The 19550-nt window shown below is 40.2% G+C and overlaps 3 protein-coding genes across 6 annotated transcripts; 2 read left to right on the forward strand and 1 right to left on the reverse strand.

Annotated features, from left to right (window-relative positions):
- Nucleotides 1-692: 692 nt before the first annotated feature.
- Nucleotides 693-4573, reverse strand: LOC309692730 (protein mono-ADP-ribosyltransferase PARP14-like). 4 transcript variants are annotated; one of them, XM_082511511.1, is made up of 8 exons: nucleotides 4334-4573; nucleotides 4108-4220; nucleotides 2034-3381; nucleotides 1807-1941; nucleotides 1548-1610; nucleotides 1268-1444; nucleotides 1008-1190; nucleotides 693-919 (listed from the first exon to the last, which is right to left on the reverse strand). In XM_082511511.1, exons 1-8 carry the CDS (start codon nucleotides 4503-4505, stop codon nucleotides 696-698), a joined length of 2415 nt encoding a protein of 804 aa, XP_082367637.1. In that variant the 5' UTR covers nucleotides 4506-4573; the 3' UTR covers nucleotides 693-695. The 4 variants fall into 4 exon arrangements, with proteins under 4 accessions (XP_082367637.1, XP_082367638.1, XP_082367639.1 ...); XM_082511512.1 differs by lacking the exon at nucleotides 1548-1610; XM_082511513.1 differs by lacking the exon at nucleotides 4108-4220 and having other exon boundaries at nucleotides 4334-4424.
- Nucleotides 4574-11446: 6873 nt separating this feature from the next.
- On the forward strand, nucleotides 11447-13019 carry LOC309702999 (interleukin-8-like). The gene is made up of 4 exons (XM_082527703.1): nucleotides 11447-11647; nucleotides 11806-11911; nucleotides 12017-12091; nucleotides 12439-13019. The coding sequence occupies exons 1-4, from the start codon at nucleotides 11581-11583 to the stop codon at nucleotides 12509-12511; spliced, it is 321 nt and encodes a 106-aa protein (XP_082383829.1). The 5' UTR covers nucleotides 11447-11580; the 3' UTR covers nucleotides 12512-13019.
- Nucleotides 13020-15360: 2341 nt separating this feature from the next.
- LOC309702998 (C-X-C motif chemokine 11-1-like) lies at nucleotides 15361-17058 on the forward strand. The gene is made up of 4 exons (XM_082527702.1): nucleotides 15361-15550; nucleotides 15702-15807; nucleotides 15913-15987; nucleotides 16409-17058. Exons 1-4 carry the CDS (start codon nucleotides 15484-15486, stop codon nucleotides 16488-16490), a joined length of 330 nt encoding a protein of 109 aa, XP_082383828.1. The 5' UTR covers nucleotides 15361-15483; the 3' UTR covers nucleotides 16491-17058.
- The last annotated feature ends 2492 nt before the right edge of the window (nucleotides 17059-19550 follow it).

Genomic DNA, 19550 nt, shown 5'->3' on the forward strand with positions numbered 1-19550 from the left:
CTAAGCTAAGTTCGCCTAGGCCAAACTGAGTTCAGTTTGAGTTGGTGATTTGTTATGTGTATTTGCCTTCTTTAGTTGGCATCATAAGTGAGTGGGGCACAAGAGTTAAGTGATGGGAAGATGTTTATTTTCTTTGTTGTCAAATATGGTTCAGACTATAAGTAAAAGCCGCCAGCTTAGTATTAGGGCCTATAAGACAAGTATGTGGCTGTAATATGTTATATGGTGATTATTGTTGTCTATAATTTGATTGTAATTTGTGTTCTATTTTCCATTCTGTTTGTAGAACCACACACATACCCACACCCACGCTAAATCTGCCATTAAAGAGCTGAACGATCATCCCCTGTACTCGTTATTTTCTGGAGGGTCATAGTGGCACTTGACCTGTGCACACCCTGCGATCACCACCACAACTGAACCTCATATCAGAAATCATCATAACACACAGTTTCGATACAAAATTCCTTATATGGCAAAGTTCCTCTTTTCTGTCTGGCTTCCTGTATTTATTAATATGCTTGTATAGCTCTACACTAACTTCCTGTTTTTCAGTCTGGCTGAGCACTTAGTTTATGAGTCAAAAGTGACCTTGCTTTGCAAACCTTCATTATTAAAGTACAATATAATAATATAATAATAAACAATATAATAAGAAAATAATTACATGACACTGTCCAACAACCCAGAGAAGCCTACATTAAAAAACAGTCCCAAGAATAACTTTTCTCCTCCTGCTGGGTTTGTGTTGACTGCAGGGGTTGATACACTCTCCCGAGCATTGCAATGGCATCATCAACATTTTTTCTGCACAGACCTACAATCAAGAAAGCAGACTGCTGGGCAGTAGAGCTGATATGAGAGATCCTTGGGTCGTTCATTACTTGAATATTAAAGCATTGCAGGGCATAAGCTGACACTGTAAAGTGGTTAAAACAACAGTAAGTAAGCTTTAAATAAAATCAAAGGACAGTGGTATTATCAAAGAAAAGTTGACTTTGCATTACCTGAGTTGATCACAGCAAAGGGAAACATCTGCATTGCTTTCTTTTTAAATGCCAGGAACACAGTGAGCTTGTTGAGTACAAGGCGAATGTTGGTGAGACGCTGGAGAGGATGGGATGAGGCAGCAGTCTTAACCCCTTGGAGGATGGCATGTGCCACAGAATCGGGGTCCAATCCACCAGATCCTGGACAACCATTCAAACAAAACTCCATAACTAACTTTGTTGTTTTATGCATCTTTAATGACTCCCACACTACTCACCAGCACAGATGGCAGGAACAGCCAAAGACTTGTAATCAGAAGACTCACAAAGTTGAATGATGCGACGAAGCAGCTGCTCGATGGCAACTGTATCTTTTTCTCCACACACGTGTAAAATGGCTTTACAAGGGAACATGCCAGGCTGGGTTTCCAAAATCTCTCCACTGTTCACATTTCCTGCATGGATGCGATAAAGACACATGAGATGATACGAATTGTTAGAAATGATTTACGATGTAAATATAAATTTGGAAATATTTCTGAGAATCATTCTTCTCACTGTTTATTAGTGCAGCCTCAACCTGAGGCCCAGCCTTTCTTAAGATGTCTTTGCACACTCCATCTGTACATAAATAATAATAATAATAATAATAATAATAATAACCATCACTGAAATTGTTGTAATGCAAATGGACTGTAAAGGCCAGTCAGTGCTCCTACAATATCCTCTTTAATACACAGTGGGTCCTGTCTAATTTATCGTGCTTGGATGGTGTTCAGCAATGAGTAACTTTTGTTTACTCATGACAGTACTTAACCTGTCTGAAAGTCTTTGAAGTCTGTTGTGTTCACCACAGCATCTGTAGTCTCATTAGTGATGTCACCAAACACCACTTGTAGTTTAACTCTGCCTTTCAGAGTTATGGTGATGTCAGCAAGGTCACTCGTGGGCGCTGAGAGGAAGAAGAGCAGATTAAGTTTAATATTTGCCTCATGTTGTTGCTGTATTGTGATCTTTAGTACAAATTTGATGTAGTTCCAGTACTTTGAAGATGTTGTTTTTCTCTGATGAGGACCTGACAGGATCTCTCCACCAGTTCTGTGTTTTGTCTGCCATCTCCCTGAAAGTACCACTGCACCGCCAGTTCATTTAACACCACTGTATCAGTTGACAGCTGCGCTAGACTCGTGGCTAAGTCTGTTCGAACTTTCTGAACCAGAGAACGAGGACCCTTCACCAGCACACAGGGATGTGGAACATGTGAGGCTTCCAAGGTCATATTAGATTGCTTCACACCGATCAGGCCTAATACTTTATCAAAGCAGTCAACCAGTTCAGGATGTGGCAGTTTCATTTCTTCAGTCGTAACCTTATTTATCTGGAAGTCACGAAGGACCTCATTGAGCTTGTTAACATCCTCACTGTAGCCCACCAGTCGTACTTTGGTCATTGCAGTTCCTCTGGCTCCTGGAATGAAGCTCACATCCACTCTGAGCTCACTAATGTTTGCTTCTTTCTTCGCTTTCATCAGGATTTCCTTCACTCTGTCTAAATCTGGAGGTACTGCTGCAGCTCCCTGCAGCTCTATAATATCCGATTTAAGGTCTCTCATCACTGCTGCCTCGGCCTCATTCAGAGCATCAGAGGACAAACTGGACAGAACCAGATCTGAACCCACCTCAAAGAAAACAGGGTTTCTGAGGCTCTGCTGGAAACGAGCTTGGTATTTGGAGATGGCTCCACTGGTTTTGATGAAGGTTAGCAGAGCTGTGGGGAACTTGACTCTTTTTTCCTTTATGTTCTTAATCAGTTCATCTAGTTTTGCAGCTCCTGACTGCACCTCTTTGTCAGGGCCCTCCAAAGTGATTGTGGCACTACCTCTGACGACTTTAACATCTGGATAGTTAGCGAACATTTCTCGATTGAACTCTTCTTCTACGAGCTTGAACAATTTCTCTACAAGTGGCAGCTCTTTTTTGGTGGGTAGGCTTTTTTTCAGAATTGCAATCTTCTCCTTCACAACATCAACCTCTCCCACAACCACAGCATAGCCACTCTCTGTGTAAACTTTGATATCATCTGTCTTAAAGGCCGAGTCCTGCAGTACCATTTTCACTTGTTTTGGTTTGACCACATGATAGCAGAGGTAGGTGTCGATGAGACTGGTGAAGACCCAAGCCAGCTGTTGCTCCACTTTCTCTGCAGAGCATCCTCCTGGCCCTTTCCTCATGTCCTCTCTAACTACAGCCTTCTCCTCCTCAAAATTAAACTCCACCGTGCAGCCGACTGAAGATAGCTGCTTTTTCAGAATTTTGAATGCTTTGAGGTTGTCTCTCAGGTAATAAAGCAGGAAAATATCCAAGGAGAAAGTCTTCTGAAGACCTTTAGCTGTCTACAAAAGAAAAATAATTTTAGACAAATAGAAACAGTACAGCTCCAGCCCCCACCCCCAACAGCACTGATACGGTTAAGCTGAAGAGAATAGATGTATGGATCAGTGGATAAACCATTTTAAGTAACAATAGGCATGCATATCTAATTAAAGTGCCTCATGCCTGAGTAACTCATAGAGCATTCAAAACGCAGGTGTTCAAAACTGGTTTGGCTGGTCAGACGGTGACTTTGTTTGCTTTGGTTTGTATGTTTTGCCATTATTCAAACAGCAGAAGGTTACTGAGCTCAGAGTTAGAAAAAATAACTGCTTATAAAGTGAATTTAAAATTATGACATTTTTGACTGCATAGGAAAGCAATGCTTGACTTCTGTTGCCTCCCAAATAAGAGTACACTCACACACACACACACACACTGAATAAATGCAGTGTAAATGTTACAACTGTTGCATATAAGTATTAGGTTAATATGAGGTAAAACAGTAACCAAGACTTACACATTTAGTTCTCTACAATTATTTTGGTCATTGTATTTTGTTGTCCTCTTGACAAATAAGCAAACTGAATGTGTGGCGCACTGTTAGTACCCTACTCACTTGGCAGCCCCTATGCAAATGTAGTATTGCAAAAGAAAACCAGTGTTGTTGTTTTTTTTTATGGTTGGGGTTTGTCAAACACCTGTCATTATTATTATGAAAGTAAAAGCAGTAATAAGTGTAACCGCACCTGTGGGAGATTTGCAGATCCATGGCTAGGACTAGATTCACTCAATGTTATATTTAAATCTCGACCATTAAAATTGATGGTGTGTGTGTTTCTTCTCAAAACATGCTCTTGATCTAAAGTATATCAGAAAAACAAAGTTCAGCTGTTATGGGAATGCACATATCTAAACTGTAAATTTGGGCTCTAATCTACTTGTAATGCATTTGAACCCAGCAGGGCTTCTTACCTTCTTTTTCCTTAAAACAGATCCGGTAGGTTTTATCTCCGACCTTTTCTATCATCCCACAGTCACCTCCCCCAGAATGTCTTTTTTTCTGAAAGTATCTCCTGATCTTCTCCTTCTCACTGTCTGTGAGCTCCTCAGCTTCAAAGAACACTGGGTGCAGACATTCATCCATTTTGCTTCAAATCCTGATCTGGAGAAGCTTTCAATGTCTTTCAAACTAGCTCCACAGTGAAAAGTGCTCTCACCTTTGATTTGCATTTGCACTTCACCATACCAACAAAGGGTGTTTTTCATTATGAACACACCCAGTGTGATCGCTGACAGCTGAGGAGCTCTAACTGGGACATTTCCTGTAAAGGTGTATTTATAGATCAGAACTATTAAGGGAACACTCCTGAGCTTGAAATATTTAAGTTGGAAATCTTTACTGACTTACTCTCGGTGATTTGTTGAGAACAAAAATGATCCAACTCTAATCCAAACACACATCAGTGGAAACAAAAAGCATGAAGCGTTTGAGTGTTGAATTAAAAAATGTTTCTTTAATATTTTGTCAGTATAGCATAAGATTATTTATTTGACCTGTATGAAAAGCTACACTTTGCACTTTATCTTTGGTGAAGTTTTTATTAATGTTACAGCACATAATAGAGGTCATGACAGAGGCAAAGAAAGTGAAAATGATCCATAACAAGTCTGACCAAGATACTGCTTCAGCGCAGGTGTTCAACTTAAAATCATTTTATACAACAGGAAAAAAAACATTCTTACTAAATAAAAACTTCAAAAGCTGACATTACCGCTACAAACCAACAGATGTCCTACAGAGACAAAAAAACTCTTTGTCCTTTCTTATGTTTTACTTTCATTTTCTGGAACACACCCCGTGACGTATGTTAACCTTTACGGGCATTCAAAGTTTGTCTTCTTATCCATGCACATAAAATTCTGTTCATTTTGAAATGATACCGAAAACATAGTTGCGACCATCTTAATATGATGTTGATTATGATATATAATCTTTTTTTTTCACCTGTAGTTTTTTAATGACAGAGAAAAAACACTCTGCTGATGCACAATGAGAACAATGAAGCCTTTAATCCACCAACGCAATGAACTCTACTGTGATTAATAGGCTTGTAAAACTTGTCTGTGTGATAATAAACAGAATGTATACAGTTATTTGCACAAATCATAAACATGTTGATTTTTTTATTTGTCACACAAATAGGTGATTTCATGTCTCCCAACTTGCCATGAAGTTTTAACGTTCGACGTAACAGAGTAAGCATGGTAGTGGTAGAAATTAGAGAGTGTTAATCTTACAATCTTCAGGTTTTACACACTTACATACACACACGCAGTTACTGTCCTTCTATTTAGAAAGGCAGAGGCGTCACGATGTGATTATTTTACGTGTAGTTGTTTTTTTTCCTGTGTAATATATTCAACATTGCTATCAATACATTTTTCAATCCCTCTGCAAAATGGATTCAAAAACATAAACAACTGTTGGATACTGTTTGTCCGTGATTTGTACAGGGGAGCAAATTGTGGCAGGATCAGCCTGATGTATCCCGCTGTAACTTTACTGTATAAAGAGCTAACATCTCCAAAATGTCCGGAGTAGTTAGTCATTACAACAAGTGTTTGTGAACTAAAAATAAAAGAATGTGGGATACTGTTTGTCCGTGATTTGAAGAACCCAGCCCATGCTCCCGACGAAGGGAAACCAATTCTACAGGGGAGACCTACCTTGCACTTGTGCAGGTGAAGCCAAAGGGAAGATATGCTTCACCATATTTTCTAGTCTTTGGCTCAGCAATGCTTCATCTCCTGATTTGTGTTTGTGGAGGCGCCCCGTTCTAGCAGTGTCCAAGCTTTGGGTTTTTTTTGTTTTGTTTTTTCCTTTTCATACCGTGGCCCCCGTGCAATGGCTCTGCGCCCCCCCCCCCCCCCCCTCCAGGGGGCGGGCCCCACACTTTGGGAAGGTCTGGACTATGCTATGTGAGTGTCTCAAAATTATAGCAGTAACCAATGTGAGCATACAGTGGGGCAAAAAAGTATTTAGTCAGCCACCGATCGTGCAAGTTCCCCCACCTAAAATGATGACAGAGGTCAGTAATTTGCACCAGAGGTACACTTCAACTGTGAGAGACAGAATGTGAAAAAAAATCCATGAATCCACATGGTAGGATTTGTAAAGAATTTATTCGTAAATCAGGGTGGAAAATAAGTATTTGGTCAATAACAAAAATACAACTCAATACTTTGTAACATAACCTTTGTTGGCAATAACAGAGGTCAAACGTTTACTATAGGTCTTTACCAGGTTTGCACACACAGTAGCTGGTATTTTGGCCCATTCCTCCATGCAGATCTTCTCGAGAGCAGTGATGTTTTGGGGCTGTCGCCGAGCAACACGGACTTTCAACTCCCGCCACAGATTTTCTATGGGGTTGAGGTCTGGAGACTGGCTAGGCCACTCCAGGACTTTCAAATGCTTCTTACGGAGCCACTCCTTTGTTGCCCGGGCGGTGTGTTTTGGATCATTGTCATGTTGGAAGACCCAGCCTCGTTTCATCTTCAAAGTTCTCACTGATGGAAGGAGGTTTTGGCTCAAAATCTCACGATACATGGCCCCATTCATTCTGTCCTTAACACGGATCAGTCGTCCTGTCCCCTTGGCAGAAAAACAGCCCCATAGCATGATGTTTCCACCCCCATGCTTCACAGTAGGTATGGTGTTCTTGGGATGCAACTCAGTATTCTTCTTCCTCCAAACACGACGAGTTGAGTTTATACCAAAAAGTTCTACTTTGGTTTCATCTGACCACATGACATTCTCCCAATCCTCTGCTGTATCATCCATGTGCTCTCTGGCAAACTTCAGACGGGCCTGGACATGCACTGGCTTCAGCAGCGGAACACGTCTGGCACTGCGGGATTTGATTCCCTGCCGTTGTAGTGTGTTACTGATGGTGACCTTTGTTACTTTGGTCCCAGCTCTCTGCAGGTCATTCACCAGGTCCCCCCGTGTGGTTCTGGGATCTTTGCTCACCATTCTCATGATCATTTTGACCCCACGGGATGAGATCTTGCGTGGAGCCCCAGATCGAGGGAGATTATCAGTGGTCTTGTATGTCTTCCATTTTCTGATGATTGCTCCCACAGTTGATTTTTTCACACCAAGCTGCTTGCCTATTGTAGATTCACTCTTCCCAGTCTGGTGCAGGTCTACAACACTTTTCCTGGTGTCCTTCGAAAGCTCTTTGGTCTTGGCCATGGCGGAGTTTGGAGTCTGACTGTTTGAGGCTGTGGACAGGTGTCTTCTATACAGATGATGAGTTCAAACAGGTGCCATTCATACAGGTAACGAGTGGGGGACAGAAAAGCGTCTTACAGAGGACGTTACAGGTCTGTGAGAGCCAGAGATTTTCCATGTTTGAGGTGACCAAATACTTATTTTCCACCCTGATTTACGAATAAATTCTTTACAAATCCTACCATGTGGATTCATGGATTTTTTTTTTCACATTCTGTCTCTCACAGTTGAAGTGTACCTCTGGTGCAAATTACTGACCTCTGTCATCATTTTAAGTGGGGGAACTTGCACAATCGGTGGCTGACTAAATACTTTTTTGCCCCACTGTATGGTGAATGTTGAGAATGAATGACAGTCATGATCATAAGTTTATTCTTCACTTCTTAAGCTGCTGGAGATTTCAGAAATGTAAAGTGTGTGTTGTTAATGCTACACTCAATTAGATGGATACTGGTTAAACATGTGCTTTCCCGTATGAAATTCCTTCTGTCCTAATCTCACCTCCTCTTCCTTGGAATCTACCAGAGGTTTCAACTTTCACTTCCTTTTTAGGGCCTTCCTTCAGAGTCAGCGTATTACATCAAGAATAAACTTTACATTTTAATGGCAAGGCAAGGCAACGCATTAAGCATCTACACAAAAGGGAGAGTGATGATGCATACACTGTTAGAAAGTCTGCAGATGTTTGCATCCACTTATTTTTAAAATAAAATGGGTGGATTTTTGTCTTCACTGGTTCACTGGTAACTGTTCAATAGAGTGTATAGTTGGTGGATGAATTACAAGTGGGAAATCTGTGAAAACAAAGAAGACGGCGTCTAAAGACAGCATCATGGAGCAACCAGAAACTACCAACACTGTGGTACAGAGCATCTAGAGAAACCACAGCTGTCAAAAGACAACTATTACACCGGTCAGAGGGCCCGGTGGCGCCAGTGTCCGGCAGCCTTGCCTCTGTCAGTGCGCCCCAGGGCAGCTGTGGCTACAATGTAGCTTGCCATCGCCCGCCAGTGTGTGTGTGAATGGGTGAATGACTGAATGTAGTGTGAAGCGCTTTGGGGTCCTTAGGGACTAGAAAAGCGCTATACAAATGCAGGCCATTTACCATTATGTTTTATCATGCACAGTCTGCTCAAACATATTTATTGCAGGCAAGTTTAAACGACACTAGTAGGCACTCAAAGACAACAAATGGCTGCTGCAGTTTTTTCTCTTTTACTGTACACACACACACACACACACACACACACACACACACACAAGACAAAAAAACAACCAAACCAAAGCTTATAGTCCAACCTAAAGATGAACGTGACTTTGTACAGCTTGATCACATGATGCTTCAGAGTCCAAACATGCTTCACTTTGTCTTACACTCTCTCTCTCTTTCATGCACATATGCGTTCATGATTATTCCTAGGAAATTTCAGCCTGTAAAAATGACAGGATTACAGCTCCAAAGAAAGAAAAAAACAGTATTTTTTTTGGATTGAAGGGCTTTGATATAAAAGCACTTGTTAACAAATGCAAGTGAGCCAAATTGATGTTCATCACATAAATGTGTAGACATAGCACAGGCAGACAGAGATGGACTATTTCCAATGTAGCTGCCTTTGTGTCTAAGTGCTGGAATTAAGTGTGGTGCAATATGACTGACCCACGTGAAAAATCTGGTATGGGAAAATAATCCCTGGAAATCTTCTTTATGTTCCTACAAGGATTTTAGGCTTGATACTAACAAAAGGAGAGTAGAAAAAGAAAAATATACAAGGCAAAAAGGGATCACCACTCTGAAGGTTGGGGCTTGTTTGGATCAGTCACAGGGAAGATATTTTTAGCTTAACTGTCATACAAACAATGACTTTCTGGACAAGTTTGTTCAATTATAAAATATCTGAAAATATCATAAATTATATCAATGATCTAGCTGAGAATGTTCACCAGTAGCATTATGCTTCATCAACATAGCACAAACTAAAACATTATTATTGTTTCAGCCTGAGATAGAGTGGTAAGACCAGAGAACCAGAGGAAACACAGCACAGCAAAGTATGAGTTAAAGATAATGTGTCTTTAGGTTGACATTAGTTATAACCCTCTGCACTTCAAGTATGCCGGTTACCGGAAAAACCTTTATCGTTGCAAATCACAGACAATCTTTATGGTTTACTTGGATTACTAAAGAGGAATGCAGTGTGGGGGTGACAGTCATGACAAAGCTCACTTTTCACTAGTAAGAAAGCAAGAAAGAGATTACAGTTGCAACACTTGGTGTTGATCCAATTCTTAGTTTTATCTGAGCCACAATAGCAGTTCCAGAGTACTGCTGACTGAAAGCCAGCTGTGATGCAAGATATCTGTGAAAACTATATTCTAACTGAAAGCCAGCAGTATTTTCACCAGAATCTTTATTTGGATCCCACAATTCAGGTGTTAAAGAGGGTCACCGAATATGTGTTAATGATCAGACTGTACCATTCTGAGGCCATGCGATTCAACAAAGGCATCTGCATTAGAGCAGAGTCCATATAAAGACGGAGGGATGGAGCAGTCAACTTTGTGATTTTCCATAAAACTGCAAAAAGGTCATCAAAGTGTGTTTGGTGGACTCTCCTGTGCTAATGTGCCCTGACAAAAGCAGGATTTGAGAATGAGCTCTGGAGATTCAGCGGGAAACAAATCAGACAATGATGCCTTTGCTCTGGATGTCTGCATCACAGCCCAGTTACTCGTCTTTGTATGAGGAATAACAAAAGACTATGAAGGAACTGGCAGTAGTGCCAGTCAGTGATAGGGACTACAGTAGGAAGTGATTTGTTCTTGAAGGTAACTCCATACTTGGCTAAGGCTTAACCTGCAATGGGATACACTGGCAGGTTTTACAACCTATGGATGTCCAAATCTGACCAGGAAGAATGCCAGACTTCACAAAAGGCCCAGTTTCTTATGTGGCCCATTGGAAAAATTCATTGCTCACCATTGGATTGGAGCCCCCACACCCCCAAGAAAATATTATGTCAATATGTTTAGAAAGAAATAATATTTAGATAAGGCATATTCCTCTGGGGACTCAGTACATCACATCCTTACAATGATGAAAGTGCACACTCTGCTTATAAACACGCTGATTTCAAAAGGATAGAAACACAGTGCAGATTTACTGTGTTTATGCAAAGATACACAAGCACATCTCCAAAGAATGGATGAAAAAAAAAGCCTTTTTAGTAGAGTTCTAAGGAGGACATGTTATGCTCTAACGTTCCCTTTCTTTTTATTTACTGTAAATCTCAGGAAAAGGCAAATGCTGTTTATCGTAAGGAGAACTGTAAGTAAACTTTGAGGAGAGTGCAACAGAAAGAGTAAAAGATTAGGCATCAGCGCTTCTGCTGTCCAAACTGTTGATATTAGACTGATCGTTGAGAGAGATTTCACTTCTCTGGAAGTAGCTCAGCAACATAGAAGTTCATTTATTCTCAAGACTCACACATTAGTGACTGGAGTTAGTTCAAACATGAAAAGAGAAGTCTGACGTCAGTTTCAGCGAATACAAGCGACACCTGAAGGCAGGCATGTCTCAACATAAAGAAGTCACAGACAAAGTCCTTACAATTAGGTGAATGTAGAAAGTTTAAATGCCAAAGAATTGCGACAGCAGGATTTACAGTGTGGGAGAACGCAAATCAAAAAAACAATTTTTTATTGCAGCCACTTCTTAGGAAGACATCCTTGGCCGGGGTCCACGTACCTGTGAGTGTATATAAGGAGGTTCAGAGATGATGAACCTCACAGTCCTGCACACTCAGGCAGCTCGAGAAGTGAAGGAGACGCACAGCAGCAGAGATCCTTCATATCTGAGAAGAACAAACCAGTTGAAGACTGAGCCTTCAGTAGATCCTCCACTCAATAATTTAAAAGCTTTAAGATGAAGACAAGTGTTGCCATCCAGTGCATCGTTCTCCTGGCCTGCATGGCCCTTTGCACTTCACATGGTAAGTGTGTTTCATCAGATTATGGAAAACTTTGTTGTATTTGTGCAGTTTGAGAGAAGCTAAGTTATGCTAACAAATCAATTTAGATATATTTATGTTTAAGTAAAATATGAAACTGCAGCAGTTTAACCTTAATTATCACTTTCTACCTTTTCCAGTTATTCCAAGGTGCCGGTGTTTGAAGACCAGTAAGTCTGTAAGAGGTCCCATCACTGAAGTTAAGGTGGATGAGCCTCGTCCATACTGCAACAGGAGAGAAGTCATGTAAGTGCCCACAGTGACAGGAGCACATTATTAATAAGAGCTCAGTCATTAATAAGGATTGTTTATAAAGTGGTTTTAAATCAAAGCTTTCTTTACATGTTACAGAGTCACACTGAAGGATGGGAGTGAATGGTGTCTCGATCCTGAGTCTAAATTCACCATAATGCTGCTAGAAAAACTGTAAGTCACACAGATGTTTTTTTTCTTTCATTCGCTGTTATTCAGCTAAATGTGAGTTAAATGTTATAGAGGAAGTCAGTGAAGTTAAAACAGGAACATCAACTCACTTTGGAGCATCAGTGCGAGGCTCTGCACATCAGTGATTAAAAATCAGAATCAGCATACTTTATTAAACCCTAAGGAAATTGTGTGGGTTAGAGTTTCTCTTGTATGGTAACACAACACTGATGGTTTTACTGATGGTTGTAGAGCAGCAGTTTAAAGCTCAGGGTAAAAATGCATGACTTGATCTCTTCACTACCACTGGAGCTTCAAGGTCTCATCTCTGTGATACGTTGTCTTTGCAGGAATCAGATGAAAAATACGACCATCAGCCCTCAAACAACCACATCACCAGCCGCAGTGCCAGAATCATCATGATCCACTTTGCATGTTTAGCGCTGGTACAACATGTGTCGATCAAGAAGGAGCAGCACAGCTCGGGTTCTCATCACAAAATATAAATGCAAAGTAGACAGTGACAGCTACAACTGACAGCAAGTTGTAAACAGATTTAATATCAGATGTAAAATATTTATTATCCAAGTTCTCAGTCATTTTTTTCCGGAGACAATCAGGGACGGGCGTTGGAAATCTTATCATTCAGCCTGTCTTCAGATTGAATTTCTGATTAATAAGCATATATTTTATTTAAAAAGTATGTTTTTTGAGTTTTGTGTCAGACAGCAGTGCTCTTATTCAGTGCACATGCAGACGTGATGTGTGTGATAAATGTGAGCAGTGGTTATAGGTTAATGTGTAATTTAGGGTTTGTAAACAATTAAAGAAGTGAACTTTTGTGGATACAGCATGTTTATGTACCATGTTTATTTTTAATGCTGAAAAGTTCCTCAAAATAAATAATAAATCTGGCGTTTGTTAAAAAAAATTACATCTTTTCACTTTATTATAACTAACAACTCACCAGTTTACCACCACTTAAGACACAGTCAGCAAAAAGAGAACAAAAACAAACAAAACAAAAGGAGAGGCCGAATCTAAATATCAATATGTTTGGCATTAAACCTGGTTTCACTTCAAACTATGAGCATCAACTGAAAGAAAAAAAGGTTCCAAGTCATTAAACTGCTTTGCTTTTATCTCTGAGCTGTGAAAGAGATTGATTCATGAGTGGTGATGTGTTACAGCATCGCTCACAGTAGATCAAGACAGCAGATTGGATGTAAGCATGTGTAAAAACACAGATATGCTTAAAAAGGAAAAAGTTTCTTTCTTCTGTAATTTGTACAAATTAGAGATCAAGATCAGCGTTATGTAGGACACTCACTGGCCATTTTATTAGGTACACCTCTCTAGTACTGAGCCCACTCTTGCTTTGGACTTCCTGTTTCCTTCATATCAGCTTGAAGCCTCTGGTCGTTTTCTGGCATCAGAACTCCCGCTCACTGGAAATTTCTTCTTTTTCTGCCCTTTCTCTGTAAACCACAGAGGTGGTTGTGTGGGAAGAAATCTGTAAATAAAAGTTTACAAAGAAGTCCCCTTTATAATTCCTGGACTGCAACTAAAAAGATGATAAACCTGAAATATCTAAATTATGACTGTTTTATGCAACTAATGCAACCATTTCACAGACTTGCTTGTTTTTTTAAAAAGCTTTATACACTTACACACTTTGCAAAACAAAATATGATCACGTTTAAATTGTGTAATTTCATTTGTAGTGAAGCATTTCTGGGATAGGCTCCAACCACCCCGCCCCGCCTGCAACCCTGACAACATTAAGTGGAGGATAATGAATGGATGGCATTTCTGAGTGGACTTGTTGTGGTTAAGCATATGCAGCTCCAGAGTTTGACCATTTTTTGTGCATTTTTGTAAAATTCCTTTGAACTTTGTTTTCTGTTGTAACTTTTTCAGGCCCTCTTGTAACTCATTGTTTATTTTGCATATGATGAAACACTTTCATCCCATATCTGCAGAACTGCCATTCCTCACTAAAAGGAAGTAAAAAAATTTGAACTAACGCCTAAAAGATGGCGTCAGCTTTTTCTGCAGACAAGATGAATGTACTTTTTGTCTAACTGAATAGTTTGTGTTTATTATCTCGGAAGAGGGCCAAATTAAAACAAAACAAAACAACAAAAAACATTATCATATAGTTTCAATACTGTTCACTTACCTCTGCCAAACAGTGACTGTATAAAGACTCGACCTGCATGGTTAGCTGTGTGATTGCAGAGGAATGTGCTGGGTGTCTGCCAGAAGGGAAATGTCTCACTCTGCTCTTGAGATAACAGAGGTCAATGCTGTCACTATACCTGGTTTTGAGCCAGTTGCCGGTGTTACTCGTCATTACTCACATGAACTCCAGAGTAGTACTGTTGGCTCCAAGCCAGCAATAGTGCTGGAAAGTTACTCAAAACATCCAGAGCTTTTATTTGAATTCCACAGCCCTCCTTCAGCAGGTAATTCAGGTCCCAAACATGAACCCATCATACAAGAACAAAACCTCAGCACTGACAGGAATTAGTCTAGACGCAGGTGGTGAAGAAGGAGGCTTGGATGGAGCTCTGAGTGACCAGCATGAAGAGAGAGATGGGAAGTAGGTGGGCTGAGTGAATGAGAGTCAGAAAGGCAGAATAACACAAGAGAGCTGAGATATAAAGTACGCTGAACGGGAGCTGATTGACTCGAAGAAGTTGGTCAAGAAGATGATTGTACTAGAGCTGTGATGTCAGCAGTGTGGTAAAGTGGATGCGTTGTAAAGGACAGACTAGCAGCCGAACACCCAGGAAAGCAGGCAGATCACTGATTACAGATCTTCCTTAGTGAACTTGCATATAGGATTCATTACAACTTCCAGCCTGAGAGACTGAACTTTAGAAATATACACTGTTTGGTCTTCTTGTAGACCAACTCTGCATGTGAAGTACAGATGATATTAAGTCCCAGAGCCCAGATAAAGGAAGATCTTGACAACCTGTCCCTCCAGCCTTCAAGGTCCACTGCAACACAGCTGTATGGTCTCGCTGAAGGTCACGTTTGAACCACTTTCCTTGGAATTGAATATTTGTAAACTCAAATGTGACGCAATGAGGAGCTGTTAACAGGAATTGAAAGTACAACACAGCCACTGGATTTCTGCTGTGAGAGGACAGGAAACAGATTTTTTGCAGCCACTTCTTAGGAAGACATCCTTGGCCAGAGTCCACCCAGCTGTGGGTGTATATAAGGAGTTCAGAGATGATGAACCTCACAGTCCTGCACACTCAGGCAGCTCGAGAAGTGAAGGAGACGCACAGCAGCAGAGATCCTTCATATCTGAGAAGAACAAACCAGTTGAAGCCTGAGCCTTCAGTAGATCCTCCACTCAATACTTGAAAAGCTTTAAGATGAAGACAAGTGTTGCCATCCAGTGCATCGTTCTCCTGGCCTGCATGGCCCTTTGCACTTCACATGGTAAGTGTGTTTCTATGGAAAACTTTGGTGTATCTGTGCATCTTGAGAGGAGCTGAATTATGAAAACAAATCAATCTAAATATATTTATGTTTAAGTAAAATATGAAACTGCAGCAGTTTAACATTAATTATCACATTCTATGTTTTCCAGTTGTTCCAAGGTGCCGGTGTTTGAAGCCCAGTAAGTCTGTAAGAGGTCCCATCACTGAAGTTACGGTTCATGAGCCTCGTCCATACTGCAACAGGAGAGAAGTCATGTAAGTGCCCACAGTGACAGGAGCACATTATTAATAAGAGCTCAGTCATTAATAAGGATTGTTTATAAAGTGGTTTTAAATCAAAGCTTTCTTTACATGTTACAGAGTCACACTGAAGAATGGGAGTGAACGGTGTCTCGATCCTGAGTCTAAATTCACCAAAGACCTACTGAAAGAACTGTAAGTCACACAGATGTTTTTTTTTCTTTCATTCACTGTTATTCAAATTAATGTGAGTTAAATGTTATAGAGGAAGTCAGTGAAGTTAAAACAGGAACATCAACAGTCACTTTGGAGCATCGTGCGAGGCTCTGCACATCAGTGATTAAAAATACTGATGGTTTTAGAGTAATAGTTCAAAGCTCAGGATGAAAACTGCTTCTGGGTCACAGGACAAATCTGATGGATGAACAATTAACAAGCTACAATAATTGAACGGCTTTATCGTGTTTTTGCTGGTAAAATTCAGGATCGTCATTCTCATAATTTAGAAGGTGAAGAAGTTAAGAGAGAAATCACTGCTTGAGTGTTATGAGTTATGAATCTGTTCACTATCACTGGAGCTTCAAGGTCTCACGTCTGTGATTTGTTGTCTTCACAGGAGGCAGAAGAAAAGTCAGCATAAGACGACCGTCAGCCCCCAAACAACCACATCATCAGCCACAGTGTCAAACTCATTATGATGCACTTTGCATGTTTATTACTGTTACACAAAAGAAACCAGACATCACTTAATGAGAAGAAGAAGCAGCCGAGATCCGGTGCAGATTTGTCCACCACATCCCACCGTGGTCTATGGGACTGAAATCTGGTGACTCTGGAGGTCATTTACATGCAGTCATCTCACTGTCATGTTCAGGACACCAGCTTGAGTTGTGAGATATGGCTCATTATACTGTAGGAAGTAGCCATCAGAAGATGTGTACACTGTGGTCATAAAGGGATGGACATGGAAACAGTAAACAGTGAACATTGTTCAGCTGTTGGACTGGATACATGTTTAAGTATTTGGGATTTTTTAATCTTTTTTTAATGCACTTATCATCAAGAGTGGCTCCTCCAGCTGATTTTAAACCAAAGCTCTCCAAACCAGCTGATATGAGAGATCCACTTGAGCTCGCTTCATAGTTCACCCCTCTGTTTTCCTTCCCTCGAGTGCAGCCTTTGTGTTTTGTGTTTTATTTCATTTCATCGTTGGTCTGTTCTGGATTATTTTTATAACGTGTATATTTTTGGATTCTCGGTGACTGAAATAAAGGTTGTTTTCTGTTTGCTTCACTTTCTTGCCTTTGAGTCCAGTATCTGGGTCCTTAACCTTGCACATAGTGACACAATCTCCTCTTTCATATCTAAAACAACCAATTCTGAGATTTTAAGAACATTTTGCTCTCTAAAAATGAGGCTTGATCGTCAGTGTTCAGTGTCAACACTGTGAACTGTTTACTATGATAATTTTGCAGTTTGCTTTAAAAATTTAGCTTAAACACGATGCAAGAACATGATACACATGTGTGACTCAAACAGCTTCATCATGAACTCGAGATCACTGAATCTGAATCCTGCATGAAAAGGTGTGTCGGGTTCTGAAGACATAACCATTAATCTTGTAAGAAGTGAGGGGATAAAACATCACTCTTCCACATTTAGCTGGTGAAAACTGTTTTGTGCCAAGACTAAATTTATTAGCCTTGATTTTGTGTTTAAGTCACTGCTTCCTGTAAGGAGTTGAACATGGGAATAATAATAATAACACATTTCCAAACTCCAGATGTGAAAAAGTTATCTGAGGTTTTGGGAACTGGGAGCTGAGCCTGTCGTGGGTTTCTGCCAGGAGTGAATGAGACCTTTACAGGGGGACCCTCGGTCAAGGTTTAAATCTAAAATACAAACTCTCCAATCAGTTATGTGTTGATACATTTTATTAAGATTATATTTCACCCAAAATATATTTTAGTTCGCATAGACAGAAAATAGAAATCTAGAAAACCAGTGGTCATCACATGTACAGTAAAGACATCACTAAAACCATTTAAACGATCACTTTGTGGTGAAAATCTCCTGAAGTAAATGTCGACATCTGGATATTTGGTTCTGAAAATGTTGCACAGATGCTAAACTTTAACTGGAAGCTCTACTTGGATCCTTTAAAGCACCATCCTACATGCAAATATGTTGATATAGGCTACTGAAGTAAAAAGCTGCGTTTCTCAGCTGCAGAGTTACACTGAAAGGATACATATTTAGGCTAGTTAGTGCCCAGTGACACATTAATAAAATACTAGAAAATTCATTCAATTCAATTTTATTTACCAGCACCAAAAACATTGGCAACAAAGTGCTTTATATTGTAATGTAAGGGTAAAGAGAAAACTCCAACAATCGGATAACCACCTATGAGCAAGTACTTGGTGACAGTGGGAAGGAAAAACTCCCTTTTAACAGAAAGAAACCTCTGACAGAAGCAGGCTCAGAGGAGGAAGACAGGACAAAGACACGCTGTGAAAGAGAGCCACAGACTAATAATAACTAGTGACTAAATACAATAAAAAGTGAAGAAGTAGCACTCAGTGCATCATAGAAAGCACCCAGCAGCCTGGACCTCTTGCAGCATAACCAATTGGGCTGGGATTTCTAGAACCGATTCCATTACGATTCAATTTTGATTCAGACAGAAATGTTGTAATTCTTCATTTATCAGTACTGACAGTTGTGAGACTTCATCAGAGGTGTAAACATCACAGCAGATGCCATTCTGTCAAAGTAACAGAGGATGAAACACAGAAAAACATGAAGGAAATTTCTTGGCTTGTCTTTTTATAGCAGATAACCTTAAAAATACTCTGCAGTAGATCAAAAACAGAAGAAAACCATGAACCAACATATTTACCTGATGCTGCCGAAGTGAAGCAGAGCAAAGTTACAGAGGTTTTATTAGAGACACAGCTAAGGGTTTTGCAATTTCTCAGAATTTTAAAAAGTTTACATTTCTCTGGTATTGAACAGCAGAAATTAGATTTTCTTGTAGGAAGTCATATAAAAACAACAGCAGGAGACTGCGCTGTAAACAACGGTAGACTGGTGCGTAATACGCAAATCCAAATGTGCAAAACTGATATTCACCACAGTAATGCTGATGTCTGTCACAACACAGTAGACGGATAAGACAAACACATAGGGACTTGTTATTATTTCCAGTGTAGCTGCTAATGTCTGCAAGTGCTGGAATTGAGCATGACTCACACTGATTTCATCACAAGAATAAGATTAGATCTAAAACCCATCTAGCCCAGGGACTAGCTGACTGTGACTGACTTCCCATATCATTCACACAACATCGTCTGGTGTTTTCTCGCTGAGGGCAGGAAACTGAAGGAGAAACAGCCTCACCCACCAGACTGACAAGAGGCTGAACTCGCTCCCCTCTTCACAAAAAAAGACTGAGTTGTAATAAGCACACACACCAGCACCAGTCCCTTTACTACATTGCTACTGCTACTATTTCATACATTTCAGAGGCGTCCAAATAGGCTACATGTCTTCATGCAAGGTATCTGTCAAAATACCTGAATATACCTGTCCAGTGGAAGCACGTTGAAGGAGTGGAGAAGAAAGTGTGAAACATTCTTAATGACGAAGTCTGCCTTGGTTTCTGCTGTGATTGGTGACCTTATTAATCTGAGAATTTCAGTATTTTTAAAAGTAATGGAGACGTTTTTTCTTGCATTCCCACACCCTTACAGATT

This window comes from Aulonocara stuartgranti (assembly GCF_965226115.1).
Source record: "Aulonocara stuartgranti genome assembly, chromosome: 3".
NCBI classification, from domain to species: Eukaryota; Metazoa; Chordata; class Actinopteri; order Cichliformes; family Cichlidae; genus Aulonocara; species Aulonocara stuartgranti.

Excerpts from the sequence above, each read along its gene's own strand:
- LOC309692730 (XM_082511511.1), bottom strand. The coding sequence starts at position 4,505 with ATGGATGAATGTCTGCACCCAGTGTTCTTTGAAGCTGAGGAGCTCACA. Across the intron at positions 4,221-4,333 it reads CTGTTTTAAGGAAAAAGAAG|ATCAAGAGCATGTTTTGAGA; the intron begins GTAAGAAGCCCT and ends GATATACTTTAG. Across the intron at positions 1,191-1,267 it reads TGTTCCTGCCATCTGTGCTG|GATCTGGTGGATTGGACCCC; the intron begins GTGAGTAGTGTG and ends ATGGTTGTCCAG.
- LOC309702999 (XM_082527703.1), top strand. The coding sequence starts at position 11,581 with ATGAAGACAAGTGTTGCCATCCAGTGCATCGTTCTCCTGGCCTGCATG. Across the intron at positions 11,912-12,016 it reads TGCAACAGGAGAGAAGTCAT|AGTCACACTGAAGGATGGGA; the intron begins GTAAGTGCCCAC and ends TACATGTTACAG. Across the intron at positions 12,092-12,438 it reads ATAATGCTGCTAGAAAAACT|GAATCAGATGAAAAATACGA; the intron begins GTAAGTCACACA and ends TTGTCTTTGCAG.
- LOC309702998 (XM_082527702.1), top strand. The coding sequence starts at position 15,484 with ATGAAGACAAGTGTTGCCATCCAGTGCATCGTTCTCCTGGCCTGCATG. Across the intron at positions 15,808-15,912 it reads TGCAACAGGAGAGAAGTCAT|AGTCACACTGAAGAATGGGA; the intron begins GTAAGTGCCCAC and ends TACATGTTACAG. Across the intron at positions 15,988-16,408 it reads AAAGACCTACTGAAAGAACT|GAGGCAGAAGAAAAGTCAGC; the intron begins GTAAGTCACACA and ends TTGTCTTCACAG.